Raw genomic sequence first — 26,785 nt, 5'->3', positions numbered from 1 at the left:
CTTCCGTTCGATGCTTAGAGTTTCGTAGTAACGTATATTCTCACCACTCACCGTTGACTGCACGATTTCGAGTTTTTTCTGATGTTACGATGAGAGAGTTGAGGATTTTCCAGGTTCTTACCCAAAACTAATTCGCGACGTTGGTTTTCGGGTGACGCCATTTTTCCCAATTTTCGAAAAACTGACAGCGATAAAAATATCAGTCTAAACAATACACTCTAAACTGCTTCTGCCCAAATTTTCTAGAGAAAATACCTAATGCGTTTTTTCGTGATACAATTTGATGAGGGACACCCTTTATTCACGCCCCAACTGCGCATAGGATTCCCCCTTTCCAGCATAGGCACTTCCGAGGTGAGGACTGTAAATTCGAGGATCGATTGGCCATCAATAAATTACCTGTTTCAGAATCTCAGGTCCTGTAGTCCACATCTCCGTAAAGTGGCAAATTATCTAGATTTCGACAAAGAAGATGACGAAAAACCAGCCGAACGAATATTCTTTATACCCGTCCGTAAGATTCAAGTAAATTGCTTCGCAAACCAAATCAGACTACAGTTCTCCAGCAGAGGACGAATTAGGGCCAAGGCCCGATTTTGCTGCCTTGAAGGACTCCAGATATATTGGTAACTGCCGATGAAATACTGAAATACTCTGCCGTTGAAATAATAGTTCGATCATTTCTTGGGAAGCATCAAGTTGGGAACATTTCCGCAAAAGTAATAGATGGTTATTCAATCGAAAGCAGCTTTTAGGTCTGTGATGACATCAACTTGATTCATGTTAGACTAATCTCATTGATTAGTCATTATTGATTCTTGTTTTCCATTTGCGAAATGCACATCGAAGTGAAATACAACAGATTAGTACAAACCGATCGATCAGGCATGAAACCATGTTGAGCCGTTGAAATGTAGTATAACATTGCTCGCGATTATTTCGAACAATTTAGATGCCGCACAGAGACGGAAAGGAGTTTTATACATATGTACCTTGATCATTTCAAAATTCAGATTACTGATATTTCAGCATGTCTTTATTTTTAGCTTTTAATTTTTTATTCAATTATTGTTGCTGTTTAAGGCGCGGTAAAAATGAATTGTTGCTTAAAAGCAATACTCTTAGTGAGGTTAGGGATTAGATATTTATATTTAAAAGTTGAATTAATAAATCAACGTAGCTAATATCCGACCGTATGTATTTCCCATTTTTCCAGTGAAGATGTCCAAGCCCAGGAATATATCGGACTATCCACCGAATGACGAGCCAGCAGCAGCCGCTCCGAATCTCAATTCCGCGCCGTCTCGTTTGGGAGACACCACCACCACCAGTAGCCATAACAACAGCCGAAACAGTCCGTCTCCGTTGGCCACAACACCAACGTCGATCAGCAACAACAGCAACAGCAAAAGGACACCGAATGCCACCAACAGCAGCAACAACAATAACCACAGCACCAGCAAAGTGGCTCCAGCGTCCAAAAAGCACAAAAATCCGGACGATGAATGTGATGCAATCGGCAATCTAATTGGCGACTACGGAAAGTGGCAGTTTGTGATGACATTTCTCCTGTCCCTCTTTCAGGTCCCGAACACGTTCCACATATACTCGCCAACGTTTCAGGTGCGTTATATTTATTTGTTTTAATTAATCCATGTACGATAGGGTGACTGCAACCAACAGTTATTTCTCAAAAGTTTTTCGATTATAACTATCTAGAGTTAAATTTGAGTGGGCCAAAGCACAGTTATCAGGAATTATGGATAATTGGTGATAGCATTTATGAACGCGACCCAATATATACCGACCGCAAATTCTTTGGTAATGTCCGTAATTTTTAATACAGGGATACGACTATCATTGAACGGTTTTCAATCGCTAAAAATTGTATTCAAATAATTTTAAATAACAAACAACCATTTTGAGCACAACTAACATAATAAATTAGGCATTATAATGAACAATTTAAAAAAATGTCTTGCATATAAAATTTTTACCGCCAAGAAAACTCCTCGAAGGTACTTCCCATCGGTAATAACGATCCTAGTTTTCCTATTCTTTTTCTGTATCGTTTTCAATGTCCCTTTGTCGGCTGGCTCGTGGAACGTGGCAACGGACCTACCGCAAACCTTACGTTTGGTTTCGTACCAGGCAGCAGAAAAAGGTCACTGGTGCCAACGGCCGCCGCATTTAAATGACACCCCGGTCGATCTCTGGCGAAACGTGACCCGGGCGGAGGAAAACTGCCGAATACTCAACTACGACTGGAGTTCAGTCGCATCGGAGCAGATGCTGGTAGGTGTTGATTTCGGTTGCTATGGATAGGTACGCGATTCGCTAATTAGCGGTGTCCTTATTGGTTGTGAATTTCTTTTTTTCCCGGTTGATTCGGCATATTCATCGAGCAGGCGAATTTGAGCTTACCCATGAACTTGTCCCATGTGACGTGCAGTGCGTGGGAGTTCGATAGTAATGATAACCTCGGGAATACGTGGGGATCTGAATGGAGCCTAGTGTGTGACAAGGGCTATCTTAAGGATGTAGCGGAAATGTTTTTTCTAGTCGGTGTGGCTACCGGTGGTATTACGAGCGGAGTTCTGTCCGATAAATTCGGTCGTAAGAAAATGCTGTTTATATCTGCTGTTCTGCAATCCTTTTTTGGTGAGTATCTGAGAAATTTCTTTAAGAGGTTGGCAGTTTGCATCGACATTGTTGATTTTACTATTTACAGGTATTGCATTGTACTTTGTGGATTCGTTAGAAATTCTTTTAATTCTGCGAGCATTGCTAGGGCTGGTATCAGTGTCGGTTACTTATGCTGGCTTAATTCTGGCCATTGAATATGTAGATGGAAAATGGAGGACTATTGCTGGCATGTACAACCTTTTCCCGTTGCCGGTATCGTATATTATGATATCGGGAATCGCCTATCTGACACAGGATCATCGCAAGCTTCAGCTTTGCATAGGGTTGCCAGGCGTTTTGCTTTGCTTTTTGTGGTAAGAAGCTTGTTTTATTATTACGTTAGTTTTTTTTTAAATTGCACCTAAATAATCTAATAGTTTTGTGCCGAGAATACAAAAAAACCATAGTCGAACTTGTTACTTTAGCTAAGTTGGAACATATGAATATAATTACCAAAACATTACTAAGTTTCGTTGCTTGTTTTCGTACTGTCAGTTACGTTCACAATCTGAAACACGTATGAATTAGTTTATCACTCAAAAAACAATGTAAACATCGTGCTCCCTCATTATTTGACAATCAATCAGTAAAGATGGGCTGTCAGTGAGCCAATTAGCGCCGAAAACACTAAACTACGGTTTGAAACAAGAAAAGATTGCATGCCGAGAGACACCCAAATCTATTCATTTGAACATACTAGTCACACTCTCAGTGCTAGGCGAAAACAAACATATGTATATACACTCTGTAGTACGGCAATCTATTTTTACTCCCTCGTGTCCATTCCCGCTCTTTTCACTTTTAGGTTTGTGCTTCCGGAATCCCCCCGGTGGTTATTGTGCAAAGGCCGTGTTGCTGAGGTCAAGGATATCGTTCGGAAGGCAGCTGCTTTTAACAATCGATCTTTGCCGGATAATTTGGACAAACTACTTAAACCGCCGGTAAACGACGATGATGCAATGGCCGGGGCATGCGATCTATTTCGGACCCGGTACCTGCGTCGAGTAACATTCTGCTTCCTATGCATCTGGTTTACTATGAATCTCGTCTATTACGGACTGGTGCTAAACATGAACAGCTTCGGAGGCAACATCTATCTCAATTCGGTAAGTGCCGACAATGCGATGTCACGTTGAAAGTTCTTCATACTTGTGTGGCGCGGTTAAGCTATACTCCTAAATTTATACCATGCAACATTTGATCTATTGTTGCATGGCCCGTATGCACCATCACGCATTAATAAAATTTATTCTTTTTGTATCGTTTATTGTGGAAAAAGGCTCTGGCAGGATTAGTTGAGATTCCAGCTATTGCATTAGCGATGTATATCATCAACAAGACTGGTAAGAAATGGCTCTTCTGTGCTACCTTTTTCGCTGCGTCCCTTGCGTGTCTTTGTGCTGCGGTTGTCGAAGGAAAAATAGCATATCTATCACTGAAAATTACGTTTGTGATGATAGGTAAGTCCTTGGGTGATGTTTTTTCGTAGTTTTTTTTTCTTTTCCTGGTCGAGTAGCAGTCAAAGATTTTTCATCCATTAAAAATGTTTCATGTTAGCCAGTTAGTTTAAATGGATTATTCAAACAAACGCGATTATTTACGATTTAACTTTTGAAATTATAATGACCTCAGTATAACGAAACAAAGTATTACTTTTAAGACCCTTTTTTAATGTCTACAGGCAAATTTACCATTAGCGCTGGTAATACCATCATGCCGGTCTATACTGCAGAACTATATCCTACTTCGATTCGCAACGTTGGTGTAGGCGCCTGCAATGTCGCAGCCGGGTTTGCGTTAGTTTTGACACCGTATCTCTCTTTACTGGTAAGTATAACTTTTATTTAGACCACATATTACTTAGTTGGCCTTCCGTCTTATGACAAGGCCTGCGTAGCATAGTTCTTCCATCTAGTTCGGTCTATGCTAGCGGGCACCCAGTGCTCGTCAGATCTCGCTGCACCTGGTTTTGCCACCTCGCTCGCAGTGCCTCTCTTTGTGTTGTCACTACCGGATTCGATGCGAAAACCATTCTTGCAGGAAAGTTGTCCGGCAATCTAGCAACGTGTTCTGCCCATCGTATCCGTTCAGCTTTAACCACTTTCTGAATACTGGGTTCGCCGTAGAGACGCGCGAGTTCGTGGTTCATTCTTTGCCTTCATACACCGTTCTCTTGCGCGCCGCCAAAAATGGTTCTTAACACTCGCCGTTCGAAAACTCCGAGTGCTCGTAGGTCCTCTTCTAGCAGTGTCCACGTTTCGTGCCCGAAGAGGACAACCGATCTAATTAGCGTGTTGTCCAGTGTGTACTTTGTACGGGGGCTCAGGTTGTTCGACCGCAAGTGTTTGTGGAGTCCGTAGTTTACATTTATTTATTCGTCTAGCATTTGTAAGCCTGACTTCCGCTGATAATACGTCTTTTAATCTCACGGGTAGTATTGTTGTCCTCTGTTGCCAGTGAGGCAAGGTATACGAACTCGTCCCCGTTGATTACCACGGTACTATCTAAGCGAGCAGAGCCGGCGTTACAGCTCACGAGGCTCTGTGCAGATTAAGCAGCGAGGTCCTTCTTTGTTCTTTGTAGGGCCACTGTGGCTGTCGTAATGACCGTATTTTGGGCTTCGATTGCTGTACACGATTTACGGAGTGCTCATATTCATTGATTAAGTTGAGCTAGATAGTTGTAATGCTGTGCCCCAATTCGATACTTACAGTTAAAAAAATCAATGATCTTTTGTGATTTGAGTTCTATATTCGGTATGAAATAAGAACGAAACTTCCGAAGAAGTTATGCCTCGATAAAGCAAGAACCTCGCAATTGCAGAGCAGATGCGCTGAACTTTCAAGTTCAGAGTTACAAAAACGGCAGGTGTCGGTATCATCCGATATTCCTTAAATGAAAAAGAACGGGACTATGTCCAGTTAGGAGTCCCATGATTGTGCGTAGCTCACTGTTTAACTATTTAGTCTACTAGTACTTTACCAGCCGAAAGCCGGGGTGTCTCTTGCCGTATCAAGTATTCCTCTTCTTCTACTTGGTCCTAAGTTACTCGTCGCCAATTTGTTGTGCGACTCGATATACGTAATTCGTCTTCAACCTGGTCGAGTCATCTAGTACAATGGGCCCCTCTATTATAGGTGCCGGTGATGTTCGTGAAGAGAACGGATTTCACTGGAAAGTCGTCCGGCATTCTTGCGACGTAGCCGGCCACCGTAGTCTCTGAACTTTCGCCAGGTGTACGATGGGAATCTCTCCAACTATTTAGTCTACAACCATGCATTTGATTTCAACGAGATAACAGCATAACCTAGGTGGGCACCCAAGTTCAGTTTTTTATCCAGAATTATTCCGAGGACCTCCCAGTTGGCCTAATAAACCGGTCGTTGTATGTTCGAATCTCGGTTGGGAGAGGCTGTTAGAGTCAATAGGATTGTAGCAACTAGCCTTGCAATTGTCCTGTACTCTAACTCTCTAACTACTCTAACCTGTACTCTCTAAGTTTATCGCATAAAAACAGAAGGTCAAGGTTCGATAACGGAATGTAGCACCAAGACTTTGCTTTGCTTTTATTCCGAGGAGTTTGATTTCATTACTGAAGCTCAGCCTGCCACCAATCAGTATAGCGGAAGTAACAGAAGGTTTTTTTCGCCTAGTGCATGGTTTAACGACTGTTTTTGTGGAGTTTATATTAAGCCTCTCTTGTATACGTCATAATATGGTTGTGTTGATAGCTCCTAGTTGCACTGCATCAACCTTTCCTCTGACAATAAGTACAACGTCGCCGGCGTTAGCAATAGTCTCATAACTAAGCTGCGATAGCTTGTGAAGTAATACGGTGCCACCAAAGCAAGGGTGAGAGAATTCCTTGTGGATTGGCTTTCATCGCAGAAATTGTGATTTCTCTACTAGAATGCATTGCTTAAATATAACTCATTGTAGTTGATTCCGTTTTGAAAGAAAGCCGTAAAAATTGGAGCAAAGGACGCGTTATCGCAAGCACCTTCAAGCAAAACACAAAGTGCCGGCTCTAGATATTTGAGCGATTTCTCAATTAACGTCATAACGCACTGCAGTGCGGTTTCCGTAGATTTACCGTGTTGGTATGCATGTTGATTTCCATGCAACGGAGAGTTTTTTCAAAATTCATTGCGGATATAGTTATCCGTGATTTTCTTTATCAATCTGAAAAGCGTTGATGTCAGAGTTATTGGTTTGAAAGCCTTTCGGTTTTCTCTTTTTTCTCTGCTTTAGGTATGCCTATATTTCGCCAATTCTTCAGGATATGTCCCAACATAAAAATTTCTCGAAAACTGTTGATAAGCTCGGACATTATAACGTTGTCCATTTTCAGTAAGAAAGCGGGTAGAATCTTATCCAAATCAAGCAAATATTTTTGAACAGCCAATTGTGTTGTATACAGCCAGGGATTGTTCACTAGAATTCATAACATTTTTCTAGCGCGAGTCCCCCCTGAAACGCGACGCTCTGTTCCACCGCACAGGTTTGCCGACCTAAACGCCGGCTCCGTAAGCGAGCCCTGTTCCGCCCGCCAGCACATACCTCATTTCAGACATGCTTATCTCTTCTCTCAAATTCAAACTCAAACAGCAAACTTACCATCTGTTCATGGATTTCAAGGCAGCGTACGATTCAGTAAAGTAAAAAAAATTGTCGTGGGTGTCGTTAACCGGAGGCAATGGCCTAACAAAAGTGCCAGCTGGCTGCTGCACTTCTGGAAACTACTTCGGACCCCGTCGATTAAAGCGATCGATGGCTTACACAAGAGCAGTCCGCTTCCTCCCTTATCCATCCATGTCAGAATTCTACCACTGAAACCGCTATCGCTGCCAAAGCTGGAACCGCTAGTCAAAACTAGTCAAAGTCTACCGCTGCAGAAAACTGCAGCTGTTGCTGGAAGCTGCTGCAGCTGCTCAAACTGCTACCGCTGATGAAGCTGCTGCATCTGCTTGAACTACTACCGCTGATGAAACTGCTGTCGCTGCTGACGAATTTCAACCGCTGCTGTTGTTGCGTCCTCGTCGAAGTGCGTCAGTGACGCAGCGTCACAAGCAGGGACGTAAAATGTACTGGTTGGTGACCAAAATCTGAAGACATTTGACATTATTTCTGGCGACCAATCGTTCGGCATATTTCTAGTACACACGCACCAGAATAACGATAACATCGCTTGCTCGTCGTGTCGTACACACTTTGGAGCGGCAAAGACACGCTTCAATATTCTAGCACCATGCATGACAAAAGGTGTACTGGTTTTTGGTATTCTCGTTTGCTGCTTCTTTCATATCCCTACAGCTTTTCCCCAAATAACGCGGATTCAAAGAAGAATGTTTCCAAAATTGAAAACGAACTCTACTGCATCTATTCTTACAAGATCTTTATAGTGATTAGCCACAAAACCGTACTATAACGCAACAATTTTCATTACATAAAGTTCAGGTGAAAAACGCATCAATAAATACAACTTATTCTCTATCGCTTGTCCATACTATTCCGGCTAGCACTGTAAGCAAAAAGCGGTGAATGCCTGTCATTTTTATACTGTGACATTTTCTGCGACTGGTCACATTAAACTAAGAATGTTTGTTTATTATCATGTACGTATTCGAGCTAGTTTCAACGCATCAAGAGATAGGCTCTTTCGATACAGAAACAATACGAAGCGACGGCTTTGTCTGAGATTTTGATATGGCACTGCACACTAGCAAATATATAGAAAAAATGTAACCGTTTCGTTCCCTGGTCACAAGAATGCGCTCACGCAGGGCTGTTGTGCACTCAGTGCACCTATTTTGCTTTTTTAGCTGTAGCACCTCAGCCAAACAAAATTCGTAAATGTTTTGTATGGGGCATTTATAGAGTCGATTATTATCCACAAGATTGCTGAACTAAGTATTGCTCTATCTTAAGTATTTACGGCGCACTCCCAGTTCACACTGGACGGTGCACCCAGAGAGCTCTGTGCGAACCACTCAGTGTACAATTTACGGTGTAAAGATTTGTATAACGCTCGGTATAACGTTATACGTTATACCCAGCGTTACACTAATCTTTACACCGCGTTATACAAATCTTTACTGTATACTGACTTCCCTGTAAACATCTTTATGTGTATAAATAAAGTAGTAAAAAAAAGTAATAAAAGGTTGCTCAAAAGTAATAAAGCCTCTTCCTGTTTAGGAACTAGTCAGATTATATAACGATTGGATTATTGTTTTGGAATATATTTTCATATAATTGATAACTTTTTAAAACTTATATCTCAATTCTAAGACTGTCCTGATAACCTTTTTTTTCTTTTTCAACAGAACAAAATTGAGGATCATTTGCTAATGAGTTTACTGACAGCTTGGTGCATCTTCGGTGCTATTGTAATCGTGTTCCTACCAGAGACTATGCAACACCAGGATCACACGGAGAAAGATGAGGAGAAGTGAGTGACCAAATCGGGTACGATTTTACAGTTTATAAAATGTTTTTTTTTTTTGCTCAGAGACCCGGATACTCAAGCGATGACCTAAAGCCACTCATTGGATCGATAACTTAAGATAAGCTACTACTGCCATATCTAGAAGTTGTTAAATGTATTCTCGGCTGAAAATCTCATAATTAGTGAGACCGAACGATTGTTTGGAGCGTGCCATTCAAGATCAGCAAGTAACTAATGAATGTTTTGGCATAAATTCATCTAGGTACATGAGTCAGTTGGTGAAACACTCATTGAAAATTGTCAATTTTTACATAAGTATTGAAAACTCATACACCGTGAACGTTAGATTACTGTTCCTTCTTTGTAACACATATACTGTATGCGGAAAAATTGATGTTTTGTGAAACTAACTTTATCTATAGGAGCATTTATTGCATATACCCAGGAAGAAGATAACAGTGTTAGGCGCGTCAACTCGCTGTAACTTATGCCATATTGAACAAAACCAATAGTCATTACCAATTTTAACTGATAACACAGGAATAAAGTTTTAAACAATAACTAAACATAAATAGCTGACGAATTTTAGATTGTTCATCTGGCTGGTCCAGAGAACTGTTTTTATATAAACTATTTGACCACTACTGTACACATGACGATTATTTACACACATTCACACAACCCTCACCAGTATAGTAGAAGCTGTATACGTTGAGCGACATACAACCACATATTAGTACCTAGTTATCGTACATATTTATAAACGAATATCTGTACTGGAATATTTCGTGTCATTCAAATAAGTTGCTAGCTAACATACGGTTGAAACAGGACTGCTTGTCACATGCTTCTATATTTCCGTTTAGGTTGCTAACAATTGTTTGGTTTTTGTATAACAATTTGTATTTAAATTCAACCGGTAATTTGTAAGTAAGCTTTCAGAAAATGTTTAAAACGGATACCAATTAAATACCTAATGTCAAACGTGAAATTTATCAATTCAGTAGATTAGGAAATTTGTCAAAAAGTGTTGTCATCTCATAGATAATATTGAACCATGAAAACGTCCCATGTGACAAGCACCGCGTTACAAATTCCGAAGCCACTACATGTCATAAGCGACGCTACATAAACATAATGCATTTAGACGTGTCGTTAGCCCTCTCAATAGTAGAGCTGAGCGTCACAGAAAAATTGGTTGCTGCATAAGGAAGCGACCGATAGGCAAATCACCAACTATATCGTAAAGTAGAAACTTATCGAATGGGTGTCGCAATGTGATAAATCAACAAATAACATATATGCTAATTAACATGCTTTCGTCGTTTTATGATAGTGAAAAAAATATCCAATGATGGATTTTATCCCAGCTAAACCATTTAAATGTACTTAACAGTTCTATATAATAAATAGGCTGTACACCAATTCAGTAGATATTCAGAAAGCACCGCTTGAATTAGATATATTTCTACCAACGAACTACAATCAAATTTAAATAACATAATTATATCGGAAGTTGAGGAAGGGTTACCATTTAATGCATGAGCTAGTTTTGAGAGTTATTCTGGATACATCGTTTGGACAAAACAAAATCGTTACAAATATAATGAACTTCTTCGTTTCGAAGCAGAAAAAAAAACAAATTATAATCGATGTTGGGCTTGATAGAGAGCATTTATTGAACCACTAAACACGATTGATAGAGTAAGCTAATGAGCGAGTACCCATGTTGAATTTTTGTACATTTTCATGCGTTAGTACTTAATAGTAGGAATATTGTATAATAGATGATAATAATAGTAGATGTAAAATAAAAGAACCAGATTCGTACACCTGTAACGTAGTCGGATAACATGAATGGAAAAGGTAAAACATTCTCCGGTGAAATGCCACTTCATCAAATTACTCAAATCCTACTCCAATACTGCTGTGTATATAACTTCCCTTTTTTATTGATTGTAATACCAAAAGATCCAACAATTGGTACGAACAACTAATGCGACTAGGATAATGTTAATAAATGTGCTATAATGGAATTTGTTCTTTTTTTTTGTAGAATTCATTGAAATCCTTCAAACCTACTCCGCTATCGTTGAGAGTAATTTAAAATTTGGTTTTTGAAATAATTCCAACAGATATTTTCAAGCATATGAAATTAACAAAGTTAGTTAAGAAATATCTGATTTGGAATACAAACCTGTGGCTTAAAAAGCGACATTTTCATTGCAATCGCGACCGGATCAGGAAGTTTATGTGAACGACAGCCTGAAAAAACTCTCTATTACCTTTTCTGAAGTAACATGAGTGCTCTGTGCTATTTTGACCGAATTGTGCCATTGCAGAAAAAGGGCATGAAGTTGAATGCCGCCAGCAACGTGGAGGTGGTGGCGGAACTCTGCCCAATTAGGAAATATTGGGGTATCAAAACCTGAAGAAGACTTAAAAAACTGTTGGAAGCGAATAGCAGTTGGAGGTAAACTGGCGCTTTGCGGTCAACAAAGCGGATGAGGTGGCTGCACATAATCTGAATCAGGAGTTAAAAAGTGCCCGGCAATTCGTACTCGTTCGTTGCTGTATGTTATACTATTTGAGCCTTAATAATTTAAATACTTTAATTTTTATCCGAAATTTACATGTGTTCTTGTGTGACCAAATTTTGAACGTAACACCCTTTAATCTGATAAAAAAAAGGATTCGTGATTGATGATTTATGTTTTCAAATACATATATCGATTAAATTTCAACGTGAGGTTATGTGAGAATGCCTGATGACAGTACGGTAAAATCGTGGACCCCTCGGTACCCGAATTAGAGGAGCCTCATGTGCGAAGTGGTTTTATCAGGTCTATGCGATTGTCTAGACGTGTTAAAATGCGGCTAGGATTGAATACCAGAGACGACAAAATTGCTCACCAACACTTTTCAGCAAGAAGTACTACGCTGCCTTCGGAGGCTTATTTGAATTTAAAATTGAATATTAGATATTATTTCTCAAACGATCTAATTCACTAACACAGCTTAATGGAGTACCCTTCTTACTAATAAAAAGCTAAGTTTTCTCTTTCAAAAGCTGTATACATTACTTGGAAACTCATTCGGGTTTTCAACACAAAATTTAGTTAAAGTCACATTTCAAACTGCACAGTAGAATGATAAAATTTATTACCAATCATTATGATGATCGATACTTACAGTATATGGGAAAAGCATATATTCACTATTAAGTAAGTTGATTTTCGTAATAGCACTTTGCTTTAGAGTGTGTTGGAGTGATTCTATGTCACTTTAATTGATCGATAAGTAGCAGCTGTTCAACAGCGACTTGTACAAGACTATTAATAAATAAGTGACTGGATCCATAACTATTGTTGTGGTAGAAGATATAGTTGTTCCGATGACAGGCCGAGATCAACAACAGCTTTCACAGAAACTGGTGCTCCGTTAGAGCTTACGAACGGCCGACGGTGGCTCATTACAGCGCAACTGGAATAGAGTCGTCAGTACGATAAGGTGGTTTTCAGTGATAAATTGTGCCGGTTGGCGGTTTGATAACGACCAGATTCACCCCACCTTACCGGTATCTTAAACAGCCGGGGGTTGCAGTGACAGTTGACGTTACACATCGGCCCATAGTAGGCGGTGGTTTACCGGTGCAATTGCACGCCTATATATTGCGGATCGTAGACGAATTGATAGAATTTAGTATACGGCAGCACCCCCTTGCACGCGTATTCCAAAAAATAGTTTAGTTTTCTGCTGGCAGAAGTTCTTAAGAGAAAGAAAATAAACTCTACCCTTTTTTTCATCTACTGGAAATTAACTAATATTATTGGAAAACTAGAGATTAGTGATAAAATAATAATGTAAAGTGAAGATTAGTGAGAACAGTTAGCGCTATGAACGTGACAACAGGTGATAATCTAAAGGAATATGTGATTTAGATCATGTTATGTCATTGATTTTCAAGTGACATATAAAGAAAATGTAAATGTTTAAATAGACCCTTTCCGGAAATACACCGATAATCCCGCTCTAAGAATGGATACATCAAACCACAACGAATCCGAAGAGGTTGCCATTATAGATTGCTCTACTAACAACGATAGAACAAATGGAATTACAAACGCTGCGTTCGATAGCGGCGGCGAGGTGGGTCGCGTCTTACAACCATCTTTGGATTATGAGATAGCCACTACTTGCCAGAAAGTAGGCGGAAGTACAACCGTTTTAGACGAAACTCTCCAAGACACTAGCACTGGCACAAACTACAATGGAAGCATTGTCGAAAACGTCCCCGATGATGACAGTGATATTATTTCCGACTATATCGGACACTACGGTCGATGGCAGTTCCTATGGACTTTTCTTTTATGTTTGTTCCAGATTCCAACTACATTTCATTTTTTCTGTTTGGTCTTCCAGGTAGGTGTTGATTACGATAGCAACGCATAACAATCATTTCACCACCTGGTAAAAGATAATTTGCATTCCTCTTGGTTCACGTATTGATAGAAATGCATGGAAGTGTATATAAAAAAAATTGTTAAAAAGAGTGTTTTAACTTGAATTTCTGAAGTTTGAATTGTGAGTTTAAAGGTTCTTTAATATTTACTGGTTGCGTTGGTAACTCAGCAATATGCTTTAGTAACTCAGGAATTGTTTTGATTGAACAGATCCCGGGGGTAAGCATACACCAACACCTACATGCTACATATGTGCTGTGAATGTGTTTGTGTTATCATAGAAGGTTAGATGGTTAGATACATACATGGTTGTGTTTGGAGACAGAGCTTGAAAAGGGATCACAAGTTGACTGTGACTGCGTGAATGCGTACGCTTTCTGCATTCAAATTGATCATATGACGCATTTTCAATCGATGGAGTGGAAAAAAAGAGCTGGGAAAAACTATCTAAGCATACCCACGAGGGAGAATTAGGCCAAGTATCGACGAACGCGGAATGAGTTGATTACGATCCTGAGGAGGAAAAAGCGCCAAAAGGAGGACAGCTATCGTGAGGAGCTGGAACAACTATTCCGGGCTAATGACACGCGCAAGTTTTACGAAAAGGTGAACCAAACTTATAAGGGCTACACAGCTAAACCTGATATGTGAAGGAACGAAGGAGGGGATCTAATCACAAACGAGCACTAGGTGGTCGACAGGTGGAACCAGTTCTTCGATGAGCACCTCAACGCCGATATAGCAGAAGGAGACGCAACGGAAATTAACCTAGGAGTGCCTACAAACGACAAAAGCGTGCCGGTTCTCGATCTCGAAGAGACCCGGCTGGAAATAGGTCAGCCGATGAATAAAAGAGCCACCGGAAAGGACCAACTCCCGGCAGAACTCTACAGGAATGGCCAAGAACCGCTAGCAACGGCACTTTACTGGATAATTTCAAGGGTTTGGGAGCAGGAGAAACTACCGGAGGAGTGGATGGAAGGTGTGGTCTGTCCCATAGTTTAGGGCGATAGGTTAGATTGCCATAATTCTAGAGGCATTACGCTGATGGTCAACGCCGCCTACAAGGTGCTCTCCCAGATTTTGTTGCGTCGTCTATTTCTAATAGCAAGGGAATCCGCAGGGCAGTATCAGGCGGGCTTTATGGAGGCCTTATACGGGCTTTATGGAGGCTTTATGCGGCTGCCGAGGTAACCAATAAGCATTAGTATAAGCAGTAAATCAATCGTTTATTAGCATCCCTGGCGTTTTATACTGCAGGTTGCTGTTTATCAGCCTTTTGGCTGCATAGATGTTGTAAATAGGCATCCACAATTCTACTTAAATTCTTCTTGTCGGTAAGTAGCTGCTAATAAGCATTGTCAGCACTATAAGAGTGCCAGCAGTAAAATAGCCGCATATTTTGCCAAAATAGCATTTAAGTAGCATTTAAGGCAACTTAAATGCTTATTGGCTTGCATTTAAATTGCATTGGAAATGCTTATTGGTTGCCTGGGTACGGATCAAATTTTTGCTCTCCGACAAATCCTCCAAATCCGGGGGCACTCTCGAGTTCTTTCGAATTACGTAGATGGTTGCGGCTAGGGGATGGATTGCCATGTATGTGGCTATTGAAGGTGTGATCCGACGAGCGGGCATCGAAACGAGTGACATGATCTTCAGCAAGAGCTGCCAACTCCTTGCCTTCGCAGACGACCTTGATATTATTATTATTAAACCTTGAGACGGCGGAGGTAATTTATGCCAGACTAAAAACGGAGGTTAGGAGAATTGGGTTACAAATCAATGCGTCGAAAACCAAATGGTAGTAAAAGTGGCTCCAGAGAAGTACCTCTCACAGAAAGTGACTATAATACGAGCAAGAAGACTCAACGACGCATTCAAACTAGAAGGCGAGCCTACGTTTCTCCCCGCAAGACGCTTCGATCAAGGAGCATGCGCCATCGCACAAAGCTGATGATGTAAAAAACGCTAATCAGACCGGTAGTCCTTTACGGACTTGAGACAGTAACTTTGCTTATGGAAGACATACGTGCACTTGCTGTATTTGAACGAAAGGTGGTGTGGACTATTTTTGGTGAATTACAAACGAATAGCGGAGAGTGGCGTAGGTGTATGAACCACGAGTTGCAGACACTACTTGGATTTGGGAGACTATGGTGGGCCGGCCACGTCGCTAGGATGCTGGACGACTGAGTAGTGAAATCCGTTCTCTTCAAGAACCCCACCGGCACCAGGAATAGAGGGGCTCAACGTGCACGATGGCTCGACCAGGTTGAAGCCGACTTGCGTGTGTCGAGACGCGCAACGAACTGGCGACGAGTAGCCCAGGACTGAATACAATGGAGAGGAATTCTTGATATGGCAAGAGCCTCCCCGGCTCTCGGCTGAATAAGTAAGTAAGTAAGGGTCAACCAGACCACCCCAGCTCTCGACTAGTAGGAGAACAAGAAGCAGAAGACTGTTTTTTTAAATGAAATGCCTCTTGCGAAGATCACCGACCTACAATTCATGTGGGCTTTCAAGAGAAACCAAAAGTAGATGTTACGCCTTGCGTTCATATTGAAGAGTGTAAACTGCAAACTGATCGAGAGCATAAGGTGACCTATTTTTTCGTTTCTTTTTTTCTCTCCAAATCGGCTACCCATAGTAAGTTCGTCGCCTGGCGATGGTCCGACACTAGAAAAATGTTCCTATGTATCTGACGGCATCCGACCTGCTTCCTGATATCAAAAAAGATCAGAACGCATTCGTTTTGCTGTACAATCGGAGGTATGACTGCTGGTTGTATTTGCGTTGAAGAAGTTACGTTGTTGCTGCTTATAAAAGTTTACAATATGAGTGAAGCAAGGATAAGAATTTGTTAGAATGCTAAAGATAGAAATAAAAATGGACAGATTTTCACTCATACGCCATTTGGGAAGATCCTGAGAGTTTAAGAGATCGCGGAACTCCGTCTTCGCGAATTATGCACAACATTCGTATACCCGTATGACGGTATGCGGACAGACGGTATGAAACTGAATGCGCAGGAGGAGAAAAGAAAAATAATGTGCAAAGTCACCTCCAAAATCCTTCAGTGTCAACTCGGGGAGAGGCAAAACTGTTAGATTATCCTAATTGGCTCGAGTAATGGAAAAGTAGTGAAACTCTTATGACTACCTGCAAAGTGGAATCCTTGATCGTCAATTTCGATTCTCAGTCATTCGCAAAGTCAATCTTATGGGAGAGTTTGCTCCAACTCTTTTGTTCATATCTCGGAGATGATTTGGCCTAATGCTGGCAGCTGTACTGTGCGGAAAATTCGTCTCCTGGAAGCCTATAAGTGTTACCGACCAATTATACAACCCAACCGGAGGTTCAAACAATAAAGAGTGAATAAAACGCCGATGTCAACCAATTTCTGGGGGTGCTTTCGCTTACGGAAAGGTTCCTAGCAGATCCAGTGCGTTTTAACGGATAAGTTCTGTACCAATGTCTAGAAAACCAGCATTTTTGTGATGGATAATACCATGAATTTAAAAGTATATAAAAGGGAGTGCCTTGGTTGAACTTCCTGGTCAAGACCGTGACACGGACGGTTGATGAGCGAATTTCTTCGAAATTACGATGTATAATTGTGTCAATTTTTTTTAAATGAAATATGATTCAATTTTTGAAAGTGTTACGCTTGAAAGAAAGGTTAGAAAACATCGGTGTTTGTCACAACTGGCTTGTTAGTCCAATGCAACGTCGTACCTCACGGCAAAATGGGAGGTCTTTGTGTATTATATGTAATGTAAAAGCTGTGTGAGAACGTTGTGCATATGTGAGTATTGTGTCTCATGTACGTGCTTCTTCTGTATTTTTTTCTGATGAAATACTGTGCGTAGTGCGTGCAATTTTTATGCTAAATTATTATACGTTCTAAATTAAACCATTGCTTAAAAACTCTTCTAATAAAATGTGTATCCATCCGCAATTTGCTTACAGTATGAGTAAAAATTAGACTTATACTCAGTTTGAAAATGTGCGCTTAACAACTATGTATAGTAGTCCCCCGAATAAGGTGGTGGGTGGTGCTGTGCGCCCACGACGATTTCTTAGTTGGCCATTAATCAATAAAGTTGATTTTTGGTTCATTGTTAGTAGGTATCTGCTATAACTACTATACTATAATTACTAAAAATCAACTTTATTGGTTAATGAGCAGCTGAGATATCGCGGTGGACGTAGAGCACCACCCATCGCCTTATTCGAAGGATTGCTGTAATCTGCGATTTGTGACGATAGAAGGGAAATTCAAATGCAATATAATCATCATAACTTAGACTCGAACAAGAAATTAAGTCTATAATAAAACGAAAAAATCTTCATAACTTTATGATATAACAAAACTTCATAACAGATGAATCAGAAATGAAAATTCAGGAAATACTTTTTCGCGACACTGCTGAAATAGTCATTGTAAGGATCTGCACGAATTCAATCACTATTTTCTCGATGCAGCTGTGCACAGTAATTTTCTGTTGTCAATCCCAAACCTGATCTAGCTTTACAAATCAGTATGTATTAGTTAATGTGATTAGTTAATTGAAAAAAAGTACCAGTTAAGTGAACGGCATATAAACGGACTAACGAAGTAATTAAAATGTGGATTCTGAATAATCAATCTATCAGAGTCGTCATTGTCTCTGGTTACTTAACCAAAGAATGAAAATATTACTAGTACTACAACCACAAAATTAATATGCAAAAGCTATACATATTGTTCGTCAATGATGATGAAGCAAGCTAATATGTGTTTTAAGTACAAAAGTAATAATATTCAATTGGGTATAAATGTTTTACAGATAGAAATTGAATTAAATTGGTGATGGCTCATAAACTCCGGTATTATACACTGGGCGGAGTAAGGGTTGATTACGGTACTGATTTTTATTACATTAATAACATGTGTTTGATAATGCGATTAGTTAATCGCAGAAAAGTCCCACTCGAGTGAACGGTCTATTAATCGATCATCAGAGTATGATACACAGGTAGCGTGTTCAATTTCTGCTCTTACGTTTTTTACAAAACTTTAGTTCTAAATAAATTTTAACAAAATGGATTCATTGATTGAAAGCAGGGAGTGTCATGCTTTTTAGCCATACCATGCATTTTCAGGACATCGATTTGGCCTAGATTTAAAGCCTTTTTATCCTGTGGAGACGAGTGGATCCTTTAGTTATATTTTTGTTGTATTGTTGTCATGTTAAATACTATCATTTTTATACTTGAGATCTTTTTGATACTGAAAATATACGATTGAGAATATCTTGATGATAAATTGTGTTGATGTCGTCCATTTACGATTCAAGTATGTAATTTCCATTTTCCGACACACTACATTGCTGTCAGCTTCTATCGCAGTTGTTACGCTTCCGGTTGACAATGTACAATACCGTCAGTAACTTTTTCTCTCTCTCTCTTAATAGATGCGAAAAATAAGTAACTGTGTTTATTTTCCTTCATGATCTGACAACCTTCTAACAGGCCGCCAATCGCGAACACTGGTGTGCGCGTCCCGCTCATCTGCGCACATTACCGCTGGAGTTGTGGCGTAATCTGACGCAGCCAGATGGGGGTCGATGTTCGCTCGTCAACGCACCCTATCGTCAGCTGAATGTGCTGAACTTCACCGACTACTTCCTAACGGTAAATGTGTCCTCGTTGGAACGGATCAGCTGCAGCGGTTACGAGTTCGATTCGAACGTTTTTGGTTCTACCATTATCAGCGAGTTCGGTTTGGTCTGCGACAAGGATCACCTCAACAGCATTGTAGAAATGTGCTATCTGGTTGGAGCTGCGCTGGGCAGCGTGGGAAGTGGATGGATATCTGATCAATTTGGTCGACGACATACGTTCATGGCATTCGCAATTATACAAACCAGCGCAGGTAAGTTTGTGTCTAGAACTGTGGGACTGAATGTAATGATCTAAGTACTTACATACACGCGTTACTCAGTCTAAGTCGAGAACGTGCATACTTTTATTGACCCGTCGAGGCATACAACGTGATAGAGATAAGTTAATAGCCAAATATCACGTTGTAACGGTTCTAGTATGCTGTCATAATATCCGAACGGTAAATTATTGTGATAACAACGAACAACTTAATGATGGCGTGATGGCAGCCCAAGTATTAAAAGTAAGAAAAAAAAATTATTTACATAACACTTTGCTTTTTTTGTTTAGCAGAATTTTGTGGTCCACTTATGGGATTAGTGGAAAAGTAGTTAAGTTTTATCCATATAGTTTACGTTACACAATTTTGCAGGTAATCTCGATGTTTCGCGGATTATGTCAGTCATGTAGCTTATTCACAATCATTTAAATAATCAATGCTTTTATTTCTCTTTTAGGCTTCTTTATCGGTCTTGTTAGCTCGCTGGAAATGTTCATGATCGCACGGGTGGTTATCGGAATTACCTCAATGTCCGTGACCGTGGTGGGTTTTGTGCTGGTCGTGGAGCTCGTTAGCGGCAAGCCCCGAACAATAATCGGCATCCTTAATATCCTGCCTGTGGCAATTTCCTATACACTTACCGCCGGGATCGCATTCTATACACGTGAATGGAGACTCATGCAGTTTATTATCACCACTCCTGGAGCTGTGCTACTTCCGATATGGTACTGGCTGCCGGAGTCACCCAGGTGGCTTTTGGCGAAGGGACGTATCGAAGAATTAAAACGACTAATCGATACTGCAGCGAAAATGAACGGTCGCAAACTTCCATTGAACTACGAGCGGACATTAAACATTCCTAACTCCGAATGCAGCAAAGAAGTGGTGTCCATTCTGGATATATTCCACAAAAGGTTCATTCATACAACTCTAACAATGCTAGTCATATGGTTTGCCATCATAGTGCTGTACTGTGGTATAACGCTCCATGTTGGTCAACTCGGGGGAGATATTTATCTGAATACGGTAGGCTTTAACCGTATGTATAAAAGAAATAATATAAGTTCTCATATAAAACTTGTCCTTCAGCAGTCAACCACTCTTTTTAATAACAACACTTCTTACACAATTTAACTCAATTCTGAGTTGATCAACTAGCTTGCATTTTATTTTATTTATATTACGTAAAAAACAGGCTCATCGGTTCAATGACCAGTATTTTTCTTCATTCAACTAGCTTAAAAAATAAAAAAAAGCAGGGCAGTAGGTATAAGACATCTAATCCAATTTTCTTTTGTTCCATCGCCGGTGACATACAGGTCCTTGCCGGTGCCGTCGAATCTATTACCATATGCCTTAGCATCTTCGCCGTATTGAAGCTCGGATTATGGGTTAATTTATTCCTCTACATGACCGTTGCCGGTCTGTCGTGCATTGTGATGAATCTCGTTCCAGACGGCAATCTTTGGGTTATTATCATGTTGGCTATGACGGGTGAGTAATTTCTTTCAACCCAATGAGTAGTAGACACGATTATGTGTGTAGCTAATTAAGCATAAGCTTGGCTAATCCTTTGTCTGTGGTGGAACCACTTTGAGCAGTTTCGAGTTCCTTAGCTTTGAAACTATATAGGATCAAATAGTGTGCGATGAAAGAAGATGAACCGGATCGTTTGTACCGCTTTCCGCCACAATAAATTAATTACCTAACCGCGGGTGGAGTGTGGTAGCGGCTTGCTATTTTTACAACTAGCTGACCCGACAAACTTCGTATTGCCACAAATTAACCTGTGTTGTACATAAATCATGAATCTCGGATGATCTTTGTCACAATCTCAAGTTTTGCAAGCCCCCCAGTGGGCGGCGCTACCGACGGCGGGTCACCGGCAACACTCGCGACCGTCTCGTCCTGAATGATCTAGTGTTACTATAGATAGTTTTTGTGGTCTTGTATTGACTAATGTTTTATGGAAGAGTCTCGAATTTCTCGAGTTCGATTAGTTTTTGAGTTTCGCAAAAATTTCTGTTTTATTTGTATGAGAGTCCACATCCCCCTACCACAGGGGTGAGAGGTCTCTAACTATCGTAAAATAAATTCAAGACTCCAAATCTCCCACATGCCAAATTTGGTTCCATTTGCTTGATTAGTTCTCAAGTTATAAGGAAATTTGAATTTCATTTGTATGGGAGCTCCCCTCTTAAAAGGGGAAGGGGTCGTAATTCACCATAGAAAAAACTTCTGCCATCTAAAATTCCCACATGCCAAATTTGGTTCCATTCGATTGATTAGTTCTCGAGATAAGAGGAAATTTGCATTTCATTTGTATGGAAGCCCACCCTCTTAAAGGGGAGATGGGCCATAACTCGCTTTCTAAAGAAGAGAGGGGTCTCAATTCACCATACAAAAAAATCTTGCGTCCAAAACCACTTACATGTCAAATTTGGTTCCATTTGCTTGATTAGTTCTCGAGTTATGAGGAAATTTGTTTTTCATTTGTATAGGAGCCCCCCCCCCCTCTTAAAGTTGGGAAATCCATAGAAAATATACCATAGAAAATATTCTTGCCTACAAAAACACCCACATGATAAATTTGGTTCCATTTGCTTGATTAGTTCTAGAGTTATGAGGAAATTTGTATTTCGTTTGTATGAGAGCCCCCCCTCTTAAAAAGGTAAGGGGTCCTAATTCATCATAGAAAAAATGGTTGCCTCCAAAAACACCCACATGCCAAATATGGTTCCATTTGCTTGATTAGTTCTCGAATTATGAGGAAATTTGTATTTCATTTGTGTAGAAGCACCCCCTCTTAAAGTTGGGAGGGGTCCTAATTCACCATAGAAAATATTTTTGCCTCCAAAAACCTCCACATGCCCAATTTGGTTCTATTTGCTTGATTAGTTCTCGAGTTATGAGGAAATTTGAATTTCATTTGTATAGGAGCCCCCCCTCCTAAAGTAGGTAGGGGTCCCGATCCATCATAGAAAAAAATTTTGTCTCCAAAAACACCCACGTGCCAAATTTGGTTCCATTTGCGTGATTAGTTCTCGAGTTATGAGGAAATTTGTATTTCGTTTGTATAGGAGCCCCCCCCCCTCTTAAAGTTGGGAGTGGTCCCAATTCACCATAGAAAATATTCTTGCGCTCGAAAACTTTCACATGCCAAATTTGGTTCCATTTGCTTGATTAGTTCTCGAGTTATGAGGAAATTTGTATTTCGTTTGTATAGGAGCCCCCCCTCTTAAAGTGGGGAGGGGTTGTAATTCACTATAGAATATATTCATGTCCTAGAAAACTGGCACATGCCAAATTTGGTTCCATTTGCTTGATTAAATCTCGAGTTGTGAGGAAATTTGCATTTCCTTTGTATAGGAGCCCCCCTTCCTAAAGTGGGGAGGGGTTTCAATTCATCATAGAAAAAAATAATGTCTCCAAAAACACCCACATGCCAAATTTTGTTCCATTTGCTTGATTAGTTCTCGAGTTATGAGGTAATTTGTATTTCGTTTGTATAGGAGCCCCCCCTCTTAAAGTTGGGAGGGGTCCTAATTCACCATAGAAAATATTCTTGCCCTCGAAATTTTTCACATGCTAAATTTTGTTCCATTTGCTTGATTAGTTCTTCAGTTATGAGGAAATTTGTATTTCATGTGTATAGGATCCCCCCCTCCTAAAACGGGTAGGGGTCCCAATTCATCATAGAAAAAATTTTTGTCTCCAAAAACACACACATGCCAAATTTGGTTCCATTTGCTTAATTACTTCTCGAGTTATGAGGAAAATTGTGTTTCTTTGGTACAGGAGCCCCCCCTCTTAAAGTGGGGAGGGGTCCTAATTTACTATAGAAAATATTATTGCCCTCGAAAACCTTCATATGCCAAATTTGGTTCCATTTGCGTGATTAGTTCTCGAGTTCTGAGGAAATTTGTATGGAAGCCCCCCCTTTTAAAGAGGAGAGGTGTTATAATTCCCCTTATAAAGAGGGGTCTCAATTTACCATAGAATAAATTCTTGTCACCTAAAACACCCACATGCCAAATTTTGCTCTATTTGCTTGATTAGTTGTCGAGTTATGGAGAAATTTGTGTTTCATTTGTATCGGAGCCCCCCCTCTTAATGGGGGGAGGGGTTTCTAACCATCACTAAAACCTTTCCTGGCCCCAAAAAACCTCTACATGCATATTTTCATGCCGATTGGTTCAGTAGTTTTCGATTCTATAAGGAACATACGGACAGACAGACAGACAGACAGACAGACAGACAGACAGACAGACAGACAGACAGACAGACAGACAGACAGACAGACAGACAGACAGACAGACAGACAGACAGACAGAAATCCTTATTTATAGGTATAGATTGTATAATTTTAGCTTGACATGCGCCACGCGAACATGATATGGTTAACGGGCATAAACATAAATCATCTACCTCATATGCACTACGCTTTCAAACTATTTCGGCAGATAAAAAATCGTAATAGAAGCTTCAAAAAAGAAAGGAAAGTACGAAAAAATTCACTTTTGAATCGATTATCATTGGATTGATTACAAAATATACAATAAGCATTTATAACATACCGGTTACAAGCTCTCCCAAGCAGCAATGTGAATCTTATTGAATTCTTATGGTGGTCTACAAGACCAATTTTGGTCTTAAATGCCATCGTAAGAGTGTAATAAAACTTAAATTGTTATTTGGGCTGTGCAATATTTTAGGTATCAGCGGTTTATAATTCATAATTTGTGGATTTCTATTAAGCTTTAAGGAAAAAAAACTACGCAACGTGCCGTTTGAGCACGGTATTTACATTCGATTTTGAAGATTTGTGAGTCTCCGGTGATCTTTCTTCCTGACCACGTTGAGTTTTCAACATGAGTGTGCAGAATTTTGTCACGTCTCTCGCGTTCCATTTTCGATAATTTTTCAACGCGTGACTGATGAAGATTTCACCACTAAGTAAACATTTCTTCCAGAGGCTGTCCGCTGACATTAGTTTCTTGGCACCCCAACTAGAGACGCTGCAGTAACTAGAAAGAAGCGGCGAAATACTAACTAGTATAGGCTTTAATTTATGAACCTTCATGGCTGTTGATGATAAACAACCTACTTGCTTCTTTCACGAAATAGAAAACACTCCGGTGCTTGCCAAAGTCAGAAACCGACGTCCCCTGTAACTTAAAAAATCGGGCAGCGGTATTGGAAAAAAATATATGACTTGCATGGTGTGCAAAATAAAATATTTGGTTACATGTTTATTTATTATAAATGTGGGCATTGACTGATAATGTTTGTAAAGCAGTACTTGTACTTGTACTTTAGGTATAGTTTCATCGTTTATTATTATTTTTCCTTTTCTTTTTGTCAGCTAAATGTGCTACAGGTACCTGCAACGCAATCATCTCTACTTTTACGGCACGCTATTATCCAACTACGATGAGAAACCTTGGCGTTGGCGCGGGAAATTTCGCCGCCGGAATAGCGCTGATTGTAGTGCCCTACGTGTGGTTACTCGTAAGTAGAGTCAATGATTCCTTTCGTTCGAGACTCTCTTCTTCGATTCGGTTAACAACTGCGTAAAAGTTGCATTTACAAAACAGGAAAGGTTGCCAAGACTTTAGGTCACCGACGAAAATCAGAATGTGTTGAAATTATAGATAGTGACATATAAAATGTATTTTATAACAAAAAACTGACTGACTGACAAAAAGCTAATCTAAATATTGCAAATTTGACACATATTTGATAACTCAGACAAATAGAATTTGAAAAAGTTATGTATATGAGACACTTACAGAGTTAGTTATTACATGCAATATTACTGAATTAAACACTGTTTTTGTCATTTGGTTATAACCTGAGAGAGAGGAGCCAGCTCAATGACAGATTGATTGTTTTCGTTTTTTTCTTCTTATATTTGATGCAGCAAATTCACATAAGCGCCATTTAAATCAAGTCAGCATGCTCAGGTTTGCGACGGGTTTGAAATTTCGTCGCAAATAAATGCTTCCCCTGTTTTATTCAATCAAGCTAGCCCGGTTCACAGTGACAGTTCTTACCCGGTTTCACCCAATAGTTCGATGCACAAAAACAATCCCAGCTGGCTCCTCTCTCTCAGGTTATAACCAGAGAATGCATTTTTATAGTATTGTAATTATAAATGATAAAAATGCTCAACCAAACAAGTAGGTAGTAGAATTTAACCGGAAAATGTTTCGCCTTCTCTTTCTTTATTTTTTGAATTCTACTAGGCCGAGAGTGTTGTTCTGCTTATTAAAAGCATTCAATGTTTAATTAATAGCTTTTTTCGTTATTTCTACAGGAACGGACGTATAAATATCTGCCACTAACTGTCATGGGGATGTGTAGCCTGCTAGGAGCTGTGTCACTTCTAATACTCAAAGATAAGCGACCAGTGCGTCAAAAAAGTGAACATAAAACGTCGTCCAGCGTTATCAAAGCGCCTGGTGATCATATTGGATAGTATACAGAAGCGCCATATGATTAAAGTAAAAGATAGTTTCCTTTTAAATCGGAGTAGCGTTGTATTATAAGATTGCTTAGTAAGCTAGTAACAACAATAAAATCAGAATTGATTGAGATTGTAGCATTAGATACAACTGTGACTGGTATGACTGTTTATTATGTATCCGCAAAGAGAAATGATAGAAAACAAATTATGCGAAAGAAAATTTCTCCCTTTTTACCTTTGTTATACTATAACAAAGGTTTAAAAATTGGTCGAAAAACACGAAATTGATCCGAGGCCCGGAGGACCAAGTCACATATACCAAACGATAGGGTTCGACGATTTGAGCAATGTCTGTGTGTGTGTGTGTGTGTGTGTGTGTGTGTGTGTGTGTGTGTGTGTGTGTGTGTGTGTGTGTGTGTGTGTGTGTGTGTGTGTGTGTGTGTGTGTGTGTGTGTGTGTGTGTGTGTGTGTGTGTGTGTGTGTGTGTGTGTGTGTGTGTGTGTGTGTGTGTGTGTGTGTGTGTGTGTGTGTGTGTGTGTGTGTGTGTGTGTGTGTGTGTGTGTGTGTGTGTGTGTGTGTGTGTGTGTGTGTGTGTGTGTGTGTGTGTGTGTGTGTGTGTGTGTGTGTGTGTGTGTGTGTGTGTGTGTGTGTGTGTGTGTGTGTGTGTGTGTGTGTGTGTGTGTGTGTGTGTGTGTGTGTGTGTGTGTGTGTGTGTGTGTGTGTGTGTGTGTGTGTGTGTGTGTGTGTGTGTGTGTGTGTGTGTGTGTGTGTGTGTGTGTGTGTGTGTGTGT

At 40.1% G+C, this 26,785-nt stretch overlaps 2 protein-coding genes across 3 annotated transcripts in view; both read left to right on the top strand.

Moving 5' to 3' along the window:
- Nucleotides 1–9,374, top strand: part of LOC128742183 (organic cation transporter protein) — a 71,575-nt gene extending 62,201 nt beyond the window's left edge. For both annotated transcript variants that reach the window (XM_053838443.1, XM_053838444.1), the window contains exons 2-10: nt 1,217–1,623; nt 2,152–2,295; nt 2,409–2,661; nt 2,732–2,999; nt 3,491–3,791; nt 3,965–4,145; nt 4,367–4,512; nt 9,012–9,136; nt 9,197–9,374. In XM_053838443.1, coding sequence (XP_053694418.1) covers nt 1,217–1,623; nt 2,152–2,295; nt 2,409–2,661; nt 2,732–2,999; nt 3,491–3,791; nt 3,965–4,145; nt 4,367–4,512; nt 9,012–9,136; nt 9,197–9,224 — 1,853 coding nt within the window. In that variant the 3' untranslated portion in view covers nt 9,225–9,374. The remainder of the gene's footprint in view (nt 1–1,216; nt 1,624–2,151; nt 2,296–2,408; nt 2,662–2,731; nt 3,000–3,490; nt 3,792–3,964; nt 4,146–4,366; nt 4,513–9,011; nt 9,137–9,196) is intronic.
- A 3,194-nt stretch (nt 9,375–12,568) lies between these two features.
- LOC128742943 (organic cation transporter protein-like) lies at nt 12,569–26,059 on the top strand. The gene is made up of 6 exons (XM_053839443.1): nt 12,569–13,555; nt 19,114–19,516; nt 19,983–20,551; nt 20,845–21,019; nt 24,891–25,036; nt 25,845–26,059. Exons 1-6 carry the CDS (start codon nt 13,172–13,174, stop codon nt 26,004–26,006), a joined length of 1,839 nt encoding a protein of 612 aa, XP_053695418.1. The 5' UTR covers nt 12,569–13,171; the 3' UTR covers nt 26,007–26,059.
- Nucleotides 26,060–26,785: the final 726 nt, after the last annotated feature.

Source organism: Sabethes cyaneus, chromosome 3 (assembly GCF_943734655.1).
Source record: "Sabethes cyaneus chromosome 3, idSabCyanKW18_F2, whole genome shotgun sequence".
Taxonomy (NCBI): Eukaryota; Metazoa; Arthropoda; class Insecta; order Diptera; family Culicidae; genus Sabethes; species Sabethes cyaneus.
The sequence above is the reverse complement of the archived record's forward strand: the minus strand, read 5'-3'. Positions and strand labels throughout refer to the sequence as shown.

Excerpts from the sequence above, each read along its gene's own strand:
- LOC128742943 (XM_053839443.1), top strand. The coding sequence starts at position 13,172 with ATGGATACATCAAACCACAACGAATCCGAAGAGGTTGCCATTATAGAT. Across the intron at positions 19,517-19,982 it reads AATTATACAAACCAGCGCAG|GCTTCTTTATCGGTCTTGTT; the intron begins GTAAGTTTGTGT and ends TTTCTCTTTTAG. Across the intron at positions 25,037-25,844 it reads TGCCCTACGTGTGGTTACTC|GAACGGACGTATAAATATCT; the intron begins GTAAGTAGAGTC and ends TTATTTCTACAG.